The following is a 16,438-nucleotide window of genomic DNA, read 5'->3' as shown; positions in this document are numbered from 1 at the left end:
TAAATGCAAGAGATTCCCATTAGGCAGTTTTGTTGTTTTAAAACAACACTCTTCATTTACCAGCTGAAGTACTTGTACATGGCTAGGGTGTCCTCCATGCACGGAGCAGCCACTGTCATTTTTTGAGTAGCCCCCATTCGCTTCCAAGGCAGCCAAGTACTTCTCACTTAGGTTCACTATCAGAGGGGGAAATGATGCATAAGCAGCTGTTTGTAACATTGCTATTATGCTAAAATAAATAGGTCAACCTAAACTGTTACCGGGCTGTAAAGCTTAACTCAGGCACAGGCAAACGTGGCCCTCCAGATGTTTTGGAACTGCAATTCCCATCATCCCTGACCACTGGTCCTGTTAGCTAGGGACCATGGGAGCTGTAGCCTAAAAACATCTGGAGGGCCAAGTTTGCCTATGCCTGGCTTAACTGCTGAAGCAAACCAATATAACTAAAGGTATGCATGTGAGAGGTCATTTGGACCCGAGATGATCCCCAAACTAAACAGTTCTGCCAGCACAAGGAGTTTCAGCTGCACAATAGAGGTTTCCTACTCCTCTGTGTGACCCCTGCATGCCCATAACAGATCTGGGGGTCATACTAGGAACAATTCCATTGTGCTAGTGGAAGTGTTTAGTTGGATACCACCCTAAATTCTACAAGCAACTGACAATTACAAAAAAGGCCTTTTGCAATAACTCTTCACACCATATCTGTATGAGATGTGAGACCACTATTTTTAAAAATGATGGGAACCAAAGGATTATTATACTACACAGAATGAAGTTTTCACAGGTCGGCTTTTCTTTATTTTTTAAAAAACTTGTCACTTAGTTTTCTGTGAATTAAACAGGGAAGAACAACAGATAGTATGCAAACAGTTTCACTCACCATTAACCTTTTTCTTTTGAAGTGCACTAAATATAGTAGTCTGATAGGATTGTTGTATTTCAGTACTGAAGTCAATTTATTAATAAGTGTGACATTTACAGAAAACACCACAGGTTCTAAAATAATTTAACAATTTTCATCCACTTTATAAAAAAAAGGTACTGATAAATAAGAGACCCTAACAATTTAGCAACCACAATATTTTCCTGCACTGAACTATCTTAAGCGGTTAAATTTTAAAAGAATCCCAATAAGAGTGCTGCTTCCTTTCAAATTCAGTATCTAAAATTGGCAATATCAAAACAGAATAAATGAACATGCAGTGTGAAAACTGTACCAGAACCAGGAAATCTAAAACTACAACAAAGTATGCCAATACAAACATTCCAATTCAGTTTCTCCCACAATGTACATATTTGTGAAAAATAAGATTTCAAATATCTATTGGCTAAGTTTGTTACAAGTTAAAATGTATGCTACTAAACTAATCTTAACAGTCAACTTACCAGTTCACATGTAACTGAAAAGGCAAATAATGTAATTTACAAACACTGCTTGTGTTTAGCTTATGGTTAATAAATGTAAAGGTGCTGCTATACTCATTAGAAACAAGACCACCGCAGTTTGGCATTGCTACTACTATAGCTGTAGGCATTTGTCAGTACTAACAAATCTTTTCTCTTCTCAATTTTTAGTCTCAACAAATCCAAATAATGTTTACACGCTTTCGTACACAGGCGATTTCCCCTCAAAGCTGAAAGTTTGGGCGTTTTTATTAACATGTTGCAATTTCACCTATGTACCTTTCAATAAATAAAATCAGTGTGCTGAAAAAGTGGAAAGGGGAGTGTAACCTTGAAAGGAAGCCTAAACTAGTGGATTTACCATGATCACAAAGTAACTAGATTCTGACAGGCAAAGTTAGTTACACTTCTAGGTGGATGTGTGCAATGATATAAATTCACACAAAAATATATGGAACAAAAAATGAGAAGACACAATGGAATGAGAAAAATGCAAGATTGTCTGCACCAATGGTGTAACTGCTTGTACCTCTTGCTATGCGATACTGTATGTAGTGCAGAATGTGCCCCCCCATGTAAATTCCAGTGGGATGGGGTGGGGATCACACAAAGAACTGCATAGACATATAGGCTTAAATCAAGTTTTGTGGGGGAAGGCATCTCTAAGGCAAATTAATTTAAAGCTGGAGGCCACTTAGCTGCAGGCAGAAAAATTATATGCCGAAGACCAGATGACAGGATGGAATGAGCAAGTTGCAGAAGTTTAAAGTCTCAAGGTGCAAACTAGTACAGACCGTGACATTAAGAGGCTTGGGCAAGCTGAAAGTAGGGCTTCCATGTGAATACCTATGTAGTAGGGCTGCAAGTGTTACTCTCCACTTGCATTTTCTTTATGTATGGCACAAAGAAAGCCAATAATTGCAGGTCACCTTGGAACTGAAAGAAAATTTCTCTGGAACAAGAAATGAATTAAAATGGAAAAGACTACATGACCCACAGTGTGCTGGCTTTAGGGAATTTTGTCACTGCCACGTTTTGAGGGCACTGACTAGGGCTTTTTGGGGGGGGGGGGTATACTTTTAAACAGGTTGCTGTGACAGTCTATACAGTCTAGTTCAGGGGTTGGCAAGGCTTACTGGGCATGGGCCAGATCACTTCCGCGGAGATCCTCCATGGGCTGGGCCAGCGCAGCGTTATGCCGGAAATCGCTTCTGCACATGCCCAGAAGTGATTTTCAGCATCTGGGCATGTGCAGAGCTTTTTCTGGCACCGCAGACATGCGCAGATGCAGTTTCTGGTGTCTGCATGCGCAGAAGCAATTTCCAGAGCAGCAGAAGAGAGTCCCCACGCTGCGCCAGTTTAGCGCAGCGCGTGGGGACTCGAGCTGGCAGCTCGGTTCGGGGGCGGCTCGGGGGCTGGTTAAACGGCCTCTGTGGGCCACGGGTTGGGAACCCCTGGTCTAGTTAGTATTTGAAAAAGGTCATCTGGTGCTATTACCTGCGAAGCTAAATAAACTCTACTGGGCCATGAGCAGCTATCTTCTTCCAACGAGGCTTGCAGGTTGGGGCAACTGAAAGCAAATTAAACCCTGTTTGAGTATGTGGAAACATCCAGAGTCCACAATGAATTGGGGTGGCACACAGGGCATAATCCACTTCTGTCACATCTTACTAAATGGCAAGCAAGAAGGAGAGCAGGCAACATGCCTGTTGGCTGAAGTAGAATCCCACACAACTTCACTCCAGAACCCTTAATTTCAAACAGGTTGCTTATCTGCACCGCTGGGGCATAACTCAACTGTATGTTCACTGAAGTAGTGGACATTTTCACTTAAATGTCTGAAATACCTTTTTCCCTTTTTTTTTCATGCTTTGTCAAGCATCTCTCACACACACAAGGTTTAAAAAAACTAGAGTACTACAAACTGGAAACTGAATTGCATTAAGCAGCATCATGTGAAACTTTGGGGCTTTTGTTGATTAAAGCAAATAATTTCACAACCTAACTACAAAATAGTGCATGCTAATTCTGATCAAAATATCCAACATCAGTGTCTTAAACCCATTATTTTCATCACTGAAACCCTGAACAGTTTAAAAAACACAATGCACAGCTAATAGATACCAGTATGCTGGCAATGCTAGCATATCATTTTTTTATACATGTTGTTTGAGAACTACACTACACAAAAAAAGGTACAAAACCACAAAAGCAAAAATCAGCATCCAATTAACCCCCAAACATTTAACACATCATGAAAGAAGAACCCACAGGCACTTTTAATAAATTTAGTGCACCAAAAGTTACAGGCCACAATTGCATGATTGAACAACTCAGTACCAGTTAACAGCATGAAACAAGTTTGTTTAGACTTTACTAACCCAAATATAAAATGGGAACCATTTAATACCACACTGGGGGGAAGGAGCATACAGGAGGGGGGAAATCTTAAGACAATATAGTTTTAAACTTTTAATTTCTGCGAAGCTTAATATAAAATACTTTTAGTTAAACCTGTAAAAGATTTATTTAGTAGTCCAGTTTCCCTTCTCCCTACTTAAAAAACCCCACGACACCCTTATTTATTGGTGGTCCATTAATATCCAAATGTGCAAAAATTACAATTTACCTTTAGGAGTGCATAAAAATAGGCTTAATATTCAAAATAGCTGTATTACTCTTTAGTTTCACAGCACCAAATACCAGGAATTCTAAGGGGATTGAATTCTATAGAAGGGCAGTGATTCACAGAGCAGTTACAAAGAAGTTGTTCCAATAAAGTCAGCACACTTTTATTGGTATAAGTGCTCTGTGCCCCTCATCTTTAGGAATGCTTTTCTCACACATAGAGACACTCATTTCATGTAAGTTAACACACTTGTATACAATGTCTAAAATACAGTGCAGGTGGTATTTGTGCCATAAGAATGCAGATCATGCAGCAGCTGCCAAATCTGTATCATCATGGTAGGGAAAATACACTTCATTTCAGACACTGCAGAATTATAGTGTTTTTTACATGAAGACTCTGTGCATAGGAAAAGTACGTTATATCAAGCTCTGCGTATTTCTGTAAGTTTCTACAGTGTTGATCCTATAAGAAACAACTCTGCATACATATATTAAAATATCTGAAAGGCTGTGCCAGTGTTTTAAGAAAGTAAGTCAACTTGTTTGTCAATAGCCTGAATTAGAGTATAAGTAAGTCACATGTTGACATTTCTTTTATTAAAGCACAAAGATACTACTCAGTTTTGCCATATGGGTGATGAAAAGCAGCTGGTATCTTGCTTATTGACAACAGTAATATTTAATCATTTGTTTTGGCCCCTCACTTTAAAAAGATTTATCATCAGACTGCGGTAGAAGCAAAAGGTCCGCTCTGATAATCAGTACAAGGCAGCATATGACAATTTAAACATACACAAATTTGAATGTAAGCACACACATATAAGCAACATTCCATTCTTTGTTCTTTCATCCCATAGTCATCTTTGGCTAAAAGTCTGAGCAAGGAAATTCAAGGACCAAAAGCAAATGCATCACTCTCCAAACTCTTCCCATTATTACACATCACTGACTGGAAGGCTTGCATCATCCAGATCCACTGGGCCAGGATCCTGTTCCTGAGTGCCATTTTTATTTTGAGGTTCCATTAGGCCCTGTAGAGTCACTTTGGAAGCTGGGTCTCTTGAAGGGACAGCCTGGATCTTGAAGCTCCCTGGCTTGGTCTTGGTAAAAGATTCGTGAAGTCTTCGCTTCTCCAAGACAAGGGGCTTGGTGTTAAGGGTTTGGACCAAAGGGGGGTTGTGAGTGGTTGTGGAATGTGAGGTGGCTGCTGCTGTTTTTGCAGGACAGGTGGATTCTGAAGAACAGTTGGAATGTTCCTGTAAAGGAGGAATGTTTGTCAGATTGAGTGGGTCGTTAATTGCATGCTAGTAATGCATTTCAAACTTATACCTCTGAAAAAAACAAAAAACAAATCAAAGGGGGGAAAACAAAGCAAAGCTTAAGAGCAGAAAGCAGGTGGTTTTCCAAGGCAGCAAAATGTTAAGACTGAGCTTACAGCAGTGATAGCAAGCTGAAACGGCCAAGTCAGGTCCCTAAAGTCTAGCATGGCATCACTTTAAGTTTACCAGCACAAACTAGTTTGGAATTGCACTTGTTTATTTAATATAATGCAATTAAAATTATTGAAGGCAGACTTTCATAATTTAGGAACATGTGAACAAATGCTTCCTGAAGTCCCCCAATAAACTCGAATAAACTATTCAAAAGTGCATGCAAAGTGTATTCACATTCAAAAAAGAAGCATAATGTAATTCCTCACTGAAGGTCACTTCCTGAGTTAATGAATATTTATACTTTTGTTGACTAGACACCTATTTCTTATTCCTTCACCTTTTTGTTCTATAGAACTACAAACTATTAAGGAATAAACTAATTCCACTGGACCATATTCCTCCCAAATTTATAACAAATATGATTTGTGTCATTCCTACATTTTAAATGTATTTTATTGCCATACTGAAGATAAAATACTAACATGTTCTCCTCTAGAAAAGTAAGTGCTGTCTCAATTGCTAAGCTTTATATTGTGTACAGTATTATCAACAACTATTTACATGACTGCGTTACTACTAAACTCCATGTTTCAACATTATACTTTAAGACAGGGGCTGCTAACCTTTGGCCCTCCAGATGTCGCTAGAATACAATTCCCACCATCCCCGACTACTGGACATGCTGACTGAAGCTTATGAGAGTTAAACAACATCTGGAGGGCTACAAGTTAGCAGCCCCTTCTTAAAGGTATCTGCCAAAAAAACATTAGTAGCATTTATACAGTTAACTGGAGTATTTTGAAGACAAATTTACTAGACTGCTCATGATGTCAAAGGATATTTTTTAGTGTATATTTAAAAAAACCAAATGTGGTAGTAGGACTTTCAGATGGCTAGTGAAAGCTTTAACTGAACCTGCACATGCCAATCAAGTGGCCAGCATTCCATCATATAGTATGGCTTTCTGACAAAAGGAGGCAGGTCACATGACTACACTGTTCTCCCATTCAATTCTGTTGTTCCAGAAAGGTTGCCCTATTATTATTATTATTTGCAGTATTCTGGAACAGCTCTTTCAGAATATTATCTCAATAATACAATCTGGTGTTGAAGCTACCAGTGAGCATGGACTGATTCAATAAATAATTCCAGAATCCCTTTATCAAGTGTATGTGAGGTACAATTTCATTTTTTGCACTCCTCACTGTATTATTCAAGCCATGAGTAACAGTTCATGGATCTATAATTTAGGATGGTGGGGGCAACACTAAAATATAGCTATTTCTACTGTCTGTTACAATCAGAAGCAGCTCACCTCAATATTCTACAATGATAAACAGTATACTTGGAGTACTGGGGGAAATGATAAATACCCCAATAACGAACTATTCACAGGAATCATTTTGACACAGAATATGAAACATTCTGTGACACGGAATATGAAACATATTCTGTGACACGGAGTATGAAACATACAAGCTTCAACTTGGAGTGGTAAACTTCAATACAAAAGCAGAACCTACAATTAAGCTTCTTTTCTAAAGTGAATACTACATAAACATTTCTTTTAAAAAAATAATCTGAATCCAAGTGGGACCAACACTGGGATAACAGCTTAAAAACTACAATCCATACAACTCACACCTATAATATAAAACTCGCATGTAGTTATGCCTAATGATTAAAAAGTAAAAGATTTTATTTATTGCAGTATTTTGATTAACATACAGGTTGCAAGCTGTAACAGCCCCTACATCTTGACTAATGACCCCATGCATATCTATCATATAAGCCATGCAAATCAGTGCAGGGTTTTTTCCTTAATGTACACGCATATTTGGCTATGAGGGTCAAGGTGGCTTTTACTTAGCTATCTTTCAAAAATGATAAAATGGAAATATGAACTCTCATGCAAATTAGGTCAGCTTTAGTTCCTAAATATGTATATTTATTACTAGAGCTTTTGTACTCAGTAAAGCAAGCACATGTGAGCAGAGATTTCAGCACTATGTGAATCTTTGCCATTCTCAAAAATGGATTTCATTTAGGAGGCATTTAGAGATAGTAAACGTAATGGCCAATGGGAAGCATTTTAGAAGTTAGTAACTTCACAGTGGTTATAAATCAATAGAGGAAGCCATGGGATTGACCTCATCATTTTACGTGGTGTTAACAAGTATTTTGGAATTTCAGCCCTCTGGTAAGAAGGCAAGTTTACATGAGAGCCCACATACATGCTGCATTCACCAGTTCTTGATGTATACCTCTGTATACAAGGATTCGACAGCCTTCTGGCCTGCCGCATCTGGAACACAGTGCAAAGCTAAGATTAGAGTAACCTAAACTTGAGGAGAGGAGGGAGAGGAAAGAAAGAAAGAAAGAAAGAAAGAAAGAAAGAAAGAAAGAAAGAAAGAAAGAAAGAACTGCTGAGAGTCACTAGCTGAGTTATCCCACCACAAAGATTGCACATACAGAGACACACAAATATAGAAAAATCTTTTGGCAGCTTCTCTCACCCAGAACACATTGATTCCCAAACAGAGTCTCTACTATGCAGTGAAAACCCACTGCAATTACAATAATACTTCTCCTTGCCAAAGAATGAAGCTTGAAACAAGTGATCAATTGTTTTTAACATATGAAGTCATTCCATTTTACTAAGAGGTGTGAATGCTAACTTTTGATGTATTAATGGGAAATAAACGCCATATCTTGCAAAACCTGAACTGCAAAGCATGGCTAGACTATAGATTGCAAGAACATTATAAATTAAAACGTGGAATACAAAAGATTCCTGTATTGCAGGGGAATGAACTAGATGGCCCTCGTGGTCCCTTCCAACTCTACGAATCTAATACTTAGTACCTCTAAACTTGCTATCTGCTGGAAGGTACGTACATCACCACTATCTACAGAGTCCTACAGTTTGTCACTATAGTTAAGATTCAGTTTGGTAATGTTAGAATTGTGAACCAAGCTAGTCACCAATAATGAGGCCAATAATTATCAAAACATTCCATGAAAATCTACATTAAGTTTAGATTACTCCCTGCTAAGAGACTGGAGAGTCCAAAAGCTTTCAAAAGGGTTGTACACCAAAGTAATTTTAAATCAAGGGTTTATTTGGCATCTCAAGTACAAAATTCAGTAAAGATTGTCAAGTAATTTGACAGAGTTCAGAATAATAAAGAACTACAATAATTTTCAAGCCCACCAGTTGAACTGTTGGAACATTAAAATAATACTGTGTGGACCCACAACACATATGGATACTGCTAAGATTAGCACTTAATTAAAAAGGCAGGATTCTATGCAACCTGTAATGCATGCAAAGATATTACTCCAGACTTAGGAGGGGGTAGAAGAGCACAAGAAAATGAAAGACATTGAATGTACAAGATTCATCACTGCTGAAACAGTAAAGCTTTGTAAAAACATACAGAAGCTGCTGATCTTCCAGGTCCTCGCTGTGCTACTATTGCACCAGAAATTGCTTTAATCCAGCTGTGCATGTCTTCTGGGCTATCTGCCTGAAGAAAAAAGAAAGAAAAACTCTTATCATGTGAGTGACAATAAACAGATATGCTTCATAAACCTTGTAATCTAAGAATATGACAAGTGTTTTCTATGTTTCTCAATAAAGAAAATTGCAATTTAAAAAAATATTTAATAAGCTTAGGCTGATATCTAAATACTTATGCATGGTAAGAAATTTATTTTATATTACTGATGTTACTACTCACTAATCTCAAGCTTACCAATTACTGAAGTACTGTAGTGACTTCTAAATTTAGTACCTGCTACATAAATAATGAACAAGGAACTTGTGATTGCTTCTAGGGGGGAAAGTAACTAACATGTGAACCATGCACGGAAAACAATATTGCAATAAATAAGAGATGCACTACAGTTAGAAATTTAGGCCAAATATACATAGAGAGTGGTATCCCATCACTTTGGAGATCCAGCAACACAAAAGTAAATTTTCTAAAGGGAAATCAGGCTCTTCCAAGGAATAGATCAGGTAATATCTCTGATTGGCAGGTCTGGTGTTGTAACTTGAAATGCTCACATATTAGCACAGCTGGTGTGGTGTCCTGCAACTGCTCCACCCCTACCTAGCATTTCAGATCCATTTTCTGTGAGGGAAGTGATACTTGTCAGTGAGCCTGGAATTAAAATCTGGGGCAGGGGGTTGTCAAGCTATAACAAATCTAAGGATCAGAGAGCCCAGAGTAAAGAGGACAAAAAATGGTGTAGATTAGACATGGAATGACATAAAGGAATCTAGAAGTAAAGGTGAGAATGAAGTTTGGAGGAAAAGGTGGAGAAACAATGAACACAAGCAATAAATGAATTTCACAGTGTTTAAGATCAAGAGGTGCTCTGGGAGAGGTGAGTACAAGGGATCAGTCAAGAGGCAGGATGGCTAAGAAAGTGGGACAAAGCTGAAAAGGAAGGACCTAAGGAAACAACTAGAGGAAGAGCGATATAATTGAAGAAAAGAGGAGCCGACGAGAAATAAATACTGGAACCAAAAGTATTATTGGCTTGGCATCTGAGTTAGACTTTATTTGTTCTCACAATGAATTTCTGCCTTCTCAATCCCTCAGAGCATTAACCTTTTTAATGGTGCAATCCTATGCATGGTTATTCAAATCCCACCCCAAAACAAGTGTTCACAAGATGGCAGCCTAATGGCAGTAGAGCATTGGGAAAGATTCCCTAGAAGACGACTTTAAAAACAAGTGAAACAAGCATTTGGTTGGATCATTTAGGTGGCTGTAATAATTTGGGTAGAAGGACTGGCTGGAGAATTGCCTTCAGCTCTCTGGCCAGGTTTCACTCTCATGCCAGCAGACTTCTGTTCATTCAACAAGACTTTCTCTCCGTCTCTTCTCCCTGTAGCCCTCCATACCCCCACTAATCTGATGTAAATAACCCTCCAACCCTTCAGAGCAGATTTTGGGCCCACGGGGAGAGGGGAAGGCTTCAGGGAGAAGGGGGAATCCAATCCTTCAATAATGTTAGTTCTGCTAGTGGACAGGTACCGTTGGTCATTAGCATTGTTGGCATGTCTGTTGGTATATTCCATTCTAAACAATTATGCACTATTTAACAGCAAGGCTGTATGTATACTGTCAGGCATTAATCAAAGGATTATGTGTTTGACCTTTCGAAATGCAATAAATTCATTTTCTTACAGAAAAGTGGTTTTCCACAGACTTACCTGTACATAAAACGTTCGAGAAGTTGTTACAATTTCAAATAGATTGTCTCTCATCATTATATCACTGGGGAAAAAATACGTTTGTGGTCTTTAAACATTTTTACCATCGTCTGACATGCACATTTGTATTACCAAGCAACAGAACACACATAAATAAGGGAGCTACATTTGAAAATAATTTAAATTATATCACCATTTGTTGGGGGGTGTATGCACGTGTGCACACGCACACATTATAATTATTAGTAAGATGCTACCAAGATTCTGTGCCTACTCACTCAACTTTCTTGCTCTAGCAGCTCAAAGTAGTTACACCATACTGCTGAGACACTAGATTTCCCCCTCTCCTCCCACCCCAATTTTACACAAAAGAGAACAAGGCTGCATTCTTCAAGTGGAGAAATCATTACCTGACTGGCTGGTGTCCAGGTCAGGCACAGACCTCTAATGTGTAACTGCACTAGAAGACATGAAGCCTCGCACCAGTGGCAGCTTCTCAGTATAGCCAGTTGCCCAGGGAAGGACAAACATCAACAGCAAAATGATACACCAGTGAAGTGATGCATGCTATCAGATTCTTCTGCTGCCTTCCCCCTCCCAGGCACAAAGGGGGCCACACTTGAGCCAGGACCCCAAGCTTTCACAACTTTAGCATGGCAAAAAGACAACATTATTTAGAAGGCACTCCCAAAACTTTTTTCTTACAATACCATAATGGAAACCATTTTATAGCATCACACACAGCAACCGCAGTTTCATCTTTTGTATTTGTGACTAGCACAGATACAAACACAAAACCAACAGTCTTTAAACTGGTATTTTGCTTCTTCATTTGCAAAGGACTAGAATCCTCAAGTAAAGAAGTATTTCCTGTTATATTACTTTTTATTAAATTTCTATTCTTCCCCTCATCCCACAGGAGTCCAGTGTGGCCAACAACGAAGTGGTAAAAGAATACAGTTAAAAATAAAATAATATCTAAAACATATAAAACCAACTTTCTCACCAACAACTTTTTAATGCATTGGGATATTGCACCCCCTGCAATGTATATTCCTTCTTACATTCAGAGACCCACATCTTCTAACACAATATACTAGCAACTCAGTTTAATACAGCTATTTAAGATCTCACTACATCTGTCTAAAAGCCTGCCACAGAGGGTGACTTTAGTATCATGGAAAGTGGAGGAGTTTATTAAGACATAATGGAAAATGATGTGCAGGCAGGCTTTCTTTTTCTAACTGAAGGAGATCATCAACTTTTTAGTTTAACCTTCAGATTTTCACCTTTGTTTACATTCCTGGACCTTATGAACCTCTTTCAGTGGTATAATCCGAAGGGGCTCCTTATCCTAAAAAAACAGATAGTACATCAACAGATAGTCATCAAACATGACTACAAACAAACATTAACCAAAGCAAGAAGGGGAGAAAAAATATATGGGAAAGAACACCAGTTCTGTTTGTTCACACAAGAAGTTCGATAGCAGAGCCCAGCATTTGATGAGATTTGTCCACAGATATTTTATCATGCAGCAAGTAACCCACTTTCTCTTCAGTATGTGAAGTATTAAGTATGGTATCCTAGGGACTATATCAATTTCAAGTTGATGCATGTTAACTTTATAACCACGTTGATAACAAAGGTCAGGAAGATTGCTAGCAAACAATCTTTACATTTATACATTTTAAACGCATGCTGATTAGGTTATTTATAGTGGACAGCACAGTACAGCAACATCACTAAGTTGACATGTTCATATTTAATCAAAAATAATTAGTAATAACTTCTGAATCAGTTGTAAAGATTATGAAGTTTCTGATACCACTGAGCAGCTTAACATCATCAGTAGTACACTATATGTGAATAGAATTTAGGGAAAACTTCTATAATTACAGAAGGAGTTCAGTAAATGAATAGGTAAAATGTTCAAAGGTTTACATTGCTTGCTTGCTTGTAGTTTGAGTAATATGATGAATTACTTTGCTTTCTTTTTCTGAAACCATACAATTTGACATCTTTCATCTGCCTTTTTTCATGCGCCATCATGTGGTTATTGAAAGGAAAGCAAAAAGCATACTTATTTGGAGGAAAAGCCTCATATAAAGTTAATACAGTAAAGTAACATTTCACACCTTCTCCACATACAACACCAAAGAAGTTTCTCTGCGCTATCAAAGATTAATGACTGCTAGGAATTTTAAGGATCAGATTAATTAAAGTGACATATACAGCAAGAATTAAGACCAAACATTTTTGTATCACATTTCATTCTTTTCAAGAGCATGCATTGCTGTAGATGGAATCTTACTTGAGCTATGCAACTCAATTTTCTTTCCTCCCACGCTCTTAAGAAATAAACGCAACATAGTTTGTATTTCACCTAACAATTACTATTTTAATGGAAGATAGCTTTCATCCTAAAACTAAAGCTGTGAAGTACCCACAATATCTTCATAGTAGTTATCAAAAAAATTGTTCAACTTGAAAATTATGAACTTCTTTAGACAACTGATTGGCTAGCCACATAGTTTCTACCATCAGTAGCCTATAGATATAGAATTGAATTCACCTTCAACACAGCAGATAATGGTGATTGTTTCCCCATTCTCCCCATTAATTTTATAATGAATTATTTTAGAGTGTTGTTTGTGTTGTACTTTTGTACTGTTTTATTGTTGTTAGCTGCCCTGAGCCCGGCTTCGGCTGGGGAGGGTGGGATATAAATAAATTATTATTATTATTATTATTATTATTATTATTATTATTATTATTATTATTTCTCGAGAAATTGACTTGTGGTAAAAGCCAGTGATCCATGATGAAATAAGATTACTGAATTTAGAAGTTAGCTTTGGGTTAATCAACTGATAACTGCAAAAGATAGAAAGCTCTTAAGTTGATAGAATTGCTTTTCTGGAAGGCAACACTGGAAGATGGTTATTGATCCTGGAACCAGGAGCCAGTCCTGAGAAGGGATGGAGAGGTGTCTTTCTAATGCCAGATTCAAGTGCTGCCCAATGTGATGCTTCAAGTAGCTTTTTAAATTTCCCTCAACAATTTTTTAAAAAGCTGATAATGCATCATTGGGAAACTGCTGTTACAAGCATACCAGCCTACATGTATAAGAAGGATGCATCTTAAATCAAAACTTTAATTCTTAACTTGGAATGGAGAAAGTATGCATAGCAACAGGAGAAAATGGAAAGAAACTGCTTTCCCTAGAGATGTACAGCTATTATATATGAGAAGCACAAATAATTCAGAGGATAAGGGCCAATAATGGTCAAAGGATGGGAAAGGGATGGACTAATTATTAATTCCACTCTCAAATTTTCAGCACTCAGCATTATAGCATGACCCAACTACATACAATATCCATACAGGTTCTGTCAACTTACAAAAATATATATAAGAGGAATTATGTCCAAGTCACATTTCCAATAAAACTAGTTTGATTTAAGATGCATCAGAAAATTGAAGCACAACAATTATGCATTATCATGTGTGTACAAAACATGTTTTCAAAAGTTAATCTGACAATTGGACACCTACCAGTTCAGATTTAAAGTATCCTATCGTGTTTTCATCCAGCTGGAAATACCTTCTTTTCCAGTTCTTCATCTATGTAAGTAAGTAAGTAAGTAAGTAAATAAATAAATAATAAATAAATTTCCAGTCTAGGGATCATCAAACAGTTTATTCATGGGAGTCTTAATATCCGGGCCATATTTTTTAACATAGCTTGTAACATTTGGGGAAGAGTTGCCTCTGTATTCATTTGCTGAGAATGGTTCTGAATAGGGGAGGGAAATACAACTAGAACTTGAGGCAACAGAAAGTGAGTCTTTCCACCATGTCCAGATGTGACTGAAAGTACCGTATTTTTTGCACCTTAACAGTCACTTTTTTCCTCCTAGAAAGTAAGGGGAAATGTCTGTGCATGTTATGGAGCGAATGCCTACGGATGACGGGGGGATCTGCTGCAGTCCTTCCCTCCTCCGTGGCTCGCTTTGAAACAGCAAAGCGGGAGAAGAGTCGCTGAGTGGGGAGGAGAGAGGGACAGAGAGCCTGCTTGCTTTAAAGGAGCAAAGCGGGAGAGGAGAGGGGCCGCTTACACGGGTCACCCCAAATTCACCAGCAGATCACATAGCATGTCCATGGCTACAGCTTGCACCCAAAAAATCACGCACCCACTGTTGCCTGGGGCTGCAGTGGTGCAAAAATGTGGTTACACAGCATGGATCCACATGGATCCTCAGGATTTTTGCATTGGGCTAGCTACCCCAAACTCACCGTCAGATCACATGTCTGTGGCCACAGCATGAACCACAAAAATCATACATCCACTGTTTCATTTAGAATATTTTTTTTCTTGTTTTCCTCCTCTAAAAACTATGTGCGTGCTATGGTCAGGTGCGTGTTATAGAGCGAAAAATATGGTATTTTCAATTCTCCTTTTCCCCGAAAGAGGCAGTTACAAATGGAGCAATTGATAGCTATCAAATAATCAACTTTTTAAAAAAGAGCCAGAAAATCACAGGTTGCCCTCTAAGTTGGGAAATGTTTTCATTTCCCTTTCTGGTTACTCCAAGCAAGATGACAGAGCCAAACTGCAGTTGCCCATCTACTCCAGCTGATGTTACTTCCAGCAATCTTTTACCAATGGGACAATTCCAAACAATAGTCAAAGTCAAGGCTGCTTCTAATTGTATTGTTGAGGCAGTTTGATACTGTTTCCATACTATGGCTGCTCCATCTCATATACACCAGATCATGATGTAAACTGGCCCCTGCTACTTTCCCCGCCCCCCATTGTTGCTATAGTGCTGTATCGGTAGTGGATGATGGTCTAACATGGTGAGTCTGATGTATACTAAAGGCTTAAAATACAGAGGAAATTTTAAGTAGATAGAGTGGGGCCATACTTTTATTAACATTCTTCTGATCTTGTGTCTGAGCAAATGCAGCCAGGCTTTATTTAATAATTAATTACATAAAACAGTTTCCCTCTAATGGGATTCTGAGCCTGTAAACAAAAACCCTTTTCTTAAAGTGCAAACAAAATCATTCAGTTAAGTTAACTTCTCTTTAAAAATCATTACTAAATCACATGCTATTGCAGTGGTGGGGAATTGAATCTGGCCAGTGGACCAGATCCCTATCTCCCTGACTGCTTGCAGGCAAAATCTGACAAGTGAGTGGATCAGTTATCTGTTACATCACATGGCATCCGGCGATGATGCACTCTGATGTCCACACAATAACTGGGACTGCCACAAAGGGTATGAAAAGAGCCCTGTGGGGTGCTTTGAAGTACAGTGGTACCTCAAACAGCTCTGTTCTCAAACATTTCGTCTCCAGAATGCCGAAAACCCAGAGGTGCTCCTGTTTTTGAACGCTCCTTGGAACATGAACTTCCGAAGTGGCTTCCCCTGTGCAGAAACCTAGCTGTCAGCCAATTGGAAGCCATGCCTCGGAACTCAAATGTTTTGGAAGTTGAACAGTCTTCCAAAATGGATTACGTTCGAGTTCTGAGGTACCACTGTAATTATCAGCTGATCGCTGGTGCTTCAAAGTGCTGAGCAGGGTTATTTGCAAGGAGAAAGGGGCTTACAAAGAGTACTGCTCGATGCCAACTTCAAGGTTTTCTTCCTACTAAGATTAGCTGTACACAGCCAATCCCTGCTGTCTTGCCCTCCCTCTCAACTGGCTGGTGGTGATAGAGAGCCTT

At 38.5% G+C, this 16,438-nt stretch overlaps 1 protein-coding gene across 10 annotated transcripts in view; it reads right to left on the bottom strand.

The window, feature by feature from the left end:
* Positions 1-773: 773 nt before the first annotated feature.
* PLEKHA1 (pleckstrin homology domain containing A1) overlaps positions 774-16,438 on the bottom strand; it is a 34,211-nt gene continuing 18,546 nt past the window's right edge. For 4 of the 10 annotated variants that reach the window (XM_083439741.1, XM_083439740.1, XM_083439742.1 and 1 more), the window contains exons 8-13: positions 14,260-14,328; positions 11,991-12,055; positions 10,702-10,765; positions 8,912-9,001; positions 7,706-7,776; positions 774-5,294 (exon numbers count right to left, since the gene is read on the bottom strand). In XM_083439741.1, the coding sequence (XP_083295867.1) occupies positions 5,078-5,294; positions 7,706-7,776; positions 8,912-9,001; positions 10,702-10,765; positions 11,991-12,055; positions 14,260-14,328 (576 nt within the window). In that variant the 3' untranslated portion in view covers positions 774-5,077. Of the gene's footprint in view, positions 5,295-7,705; positions 7,811-8,911; positions 9,002-10,701; positions 10,766-11,990; positions 12,056-14,259; positions 14,329-16,438 lie in introns of all 10 variants that reach the window. The other 6 variants (XM_083439738.1, XM_083439736.1, XM_083439739.1 and 3 more) reach the window with 3 other exon arrangements.

Source organism: Podarcis tiliguerta (genome assembly GCF_965153285.1).
Source record: "Podarcis tiliguerta genome assembly, chromosome: 5".
Taxonomy (NCBI): domain Eukaryota; kingdom Metazoa; phylum Chordata; class Lepidosauria; order Squamata; family Lacertidae; genus Podarcis; species Podarcis tiliguerta.
The sequence above is the reverse complement of the archived record's forward strand: the minus strand, read 5'-3'. Positions and strand labels throughout refer to the sequence as shown.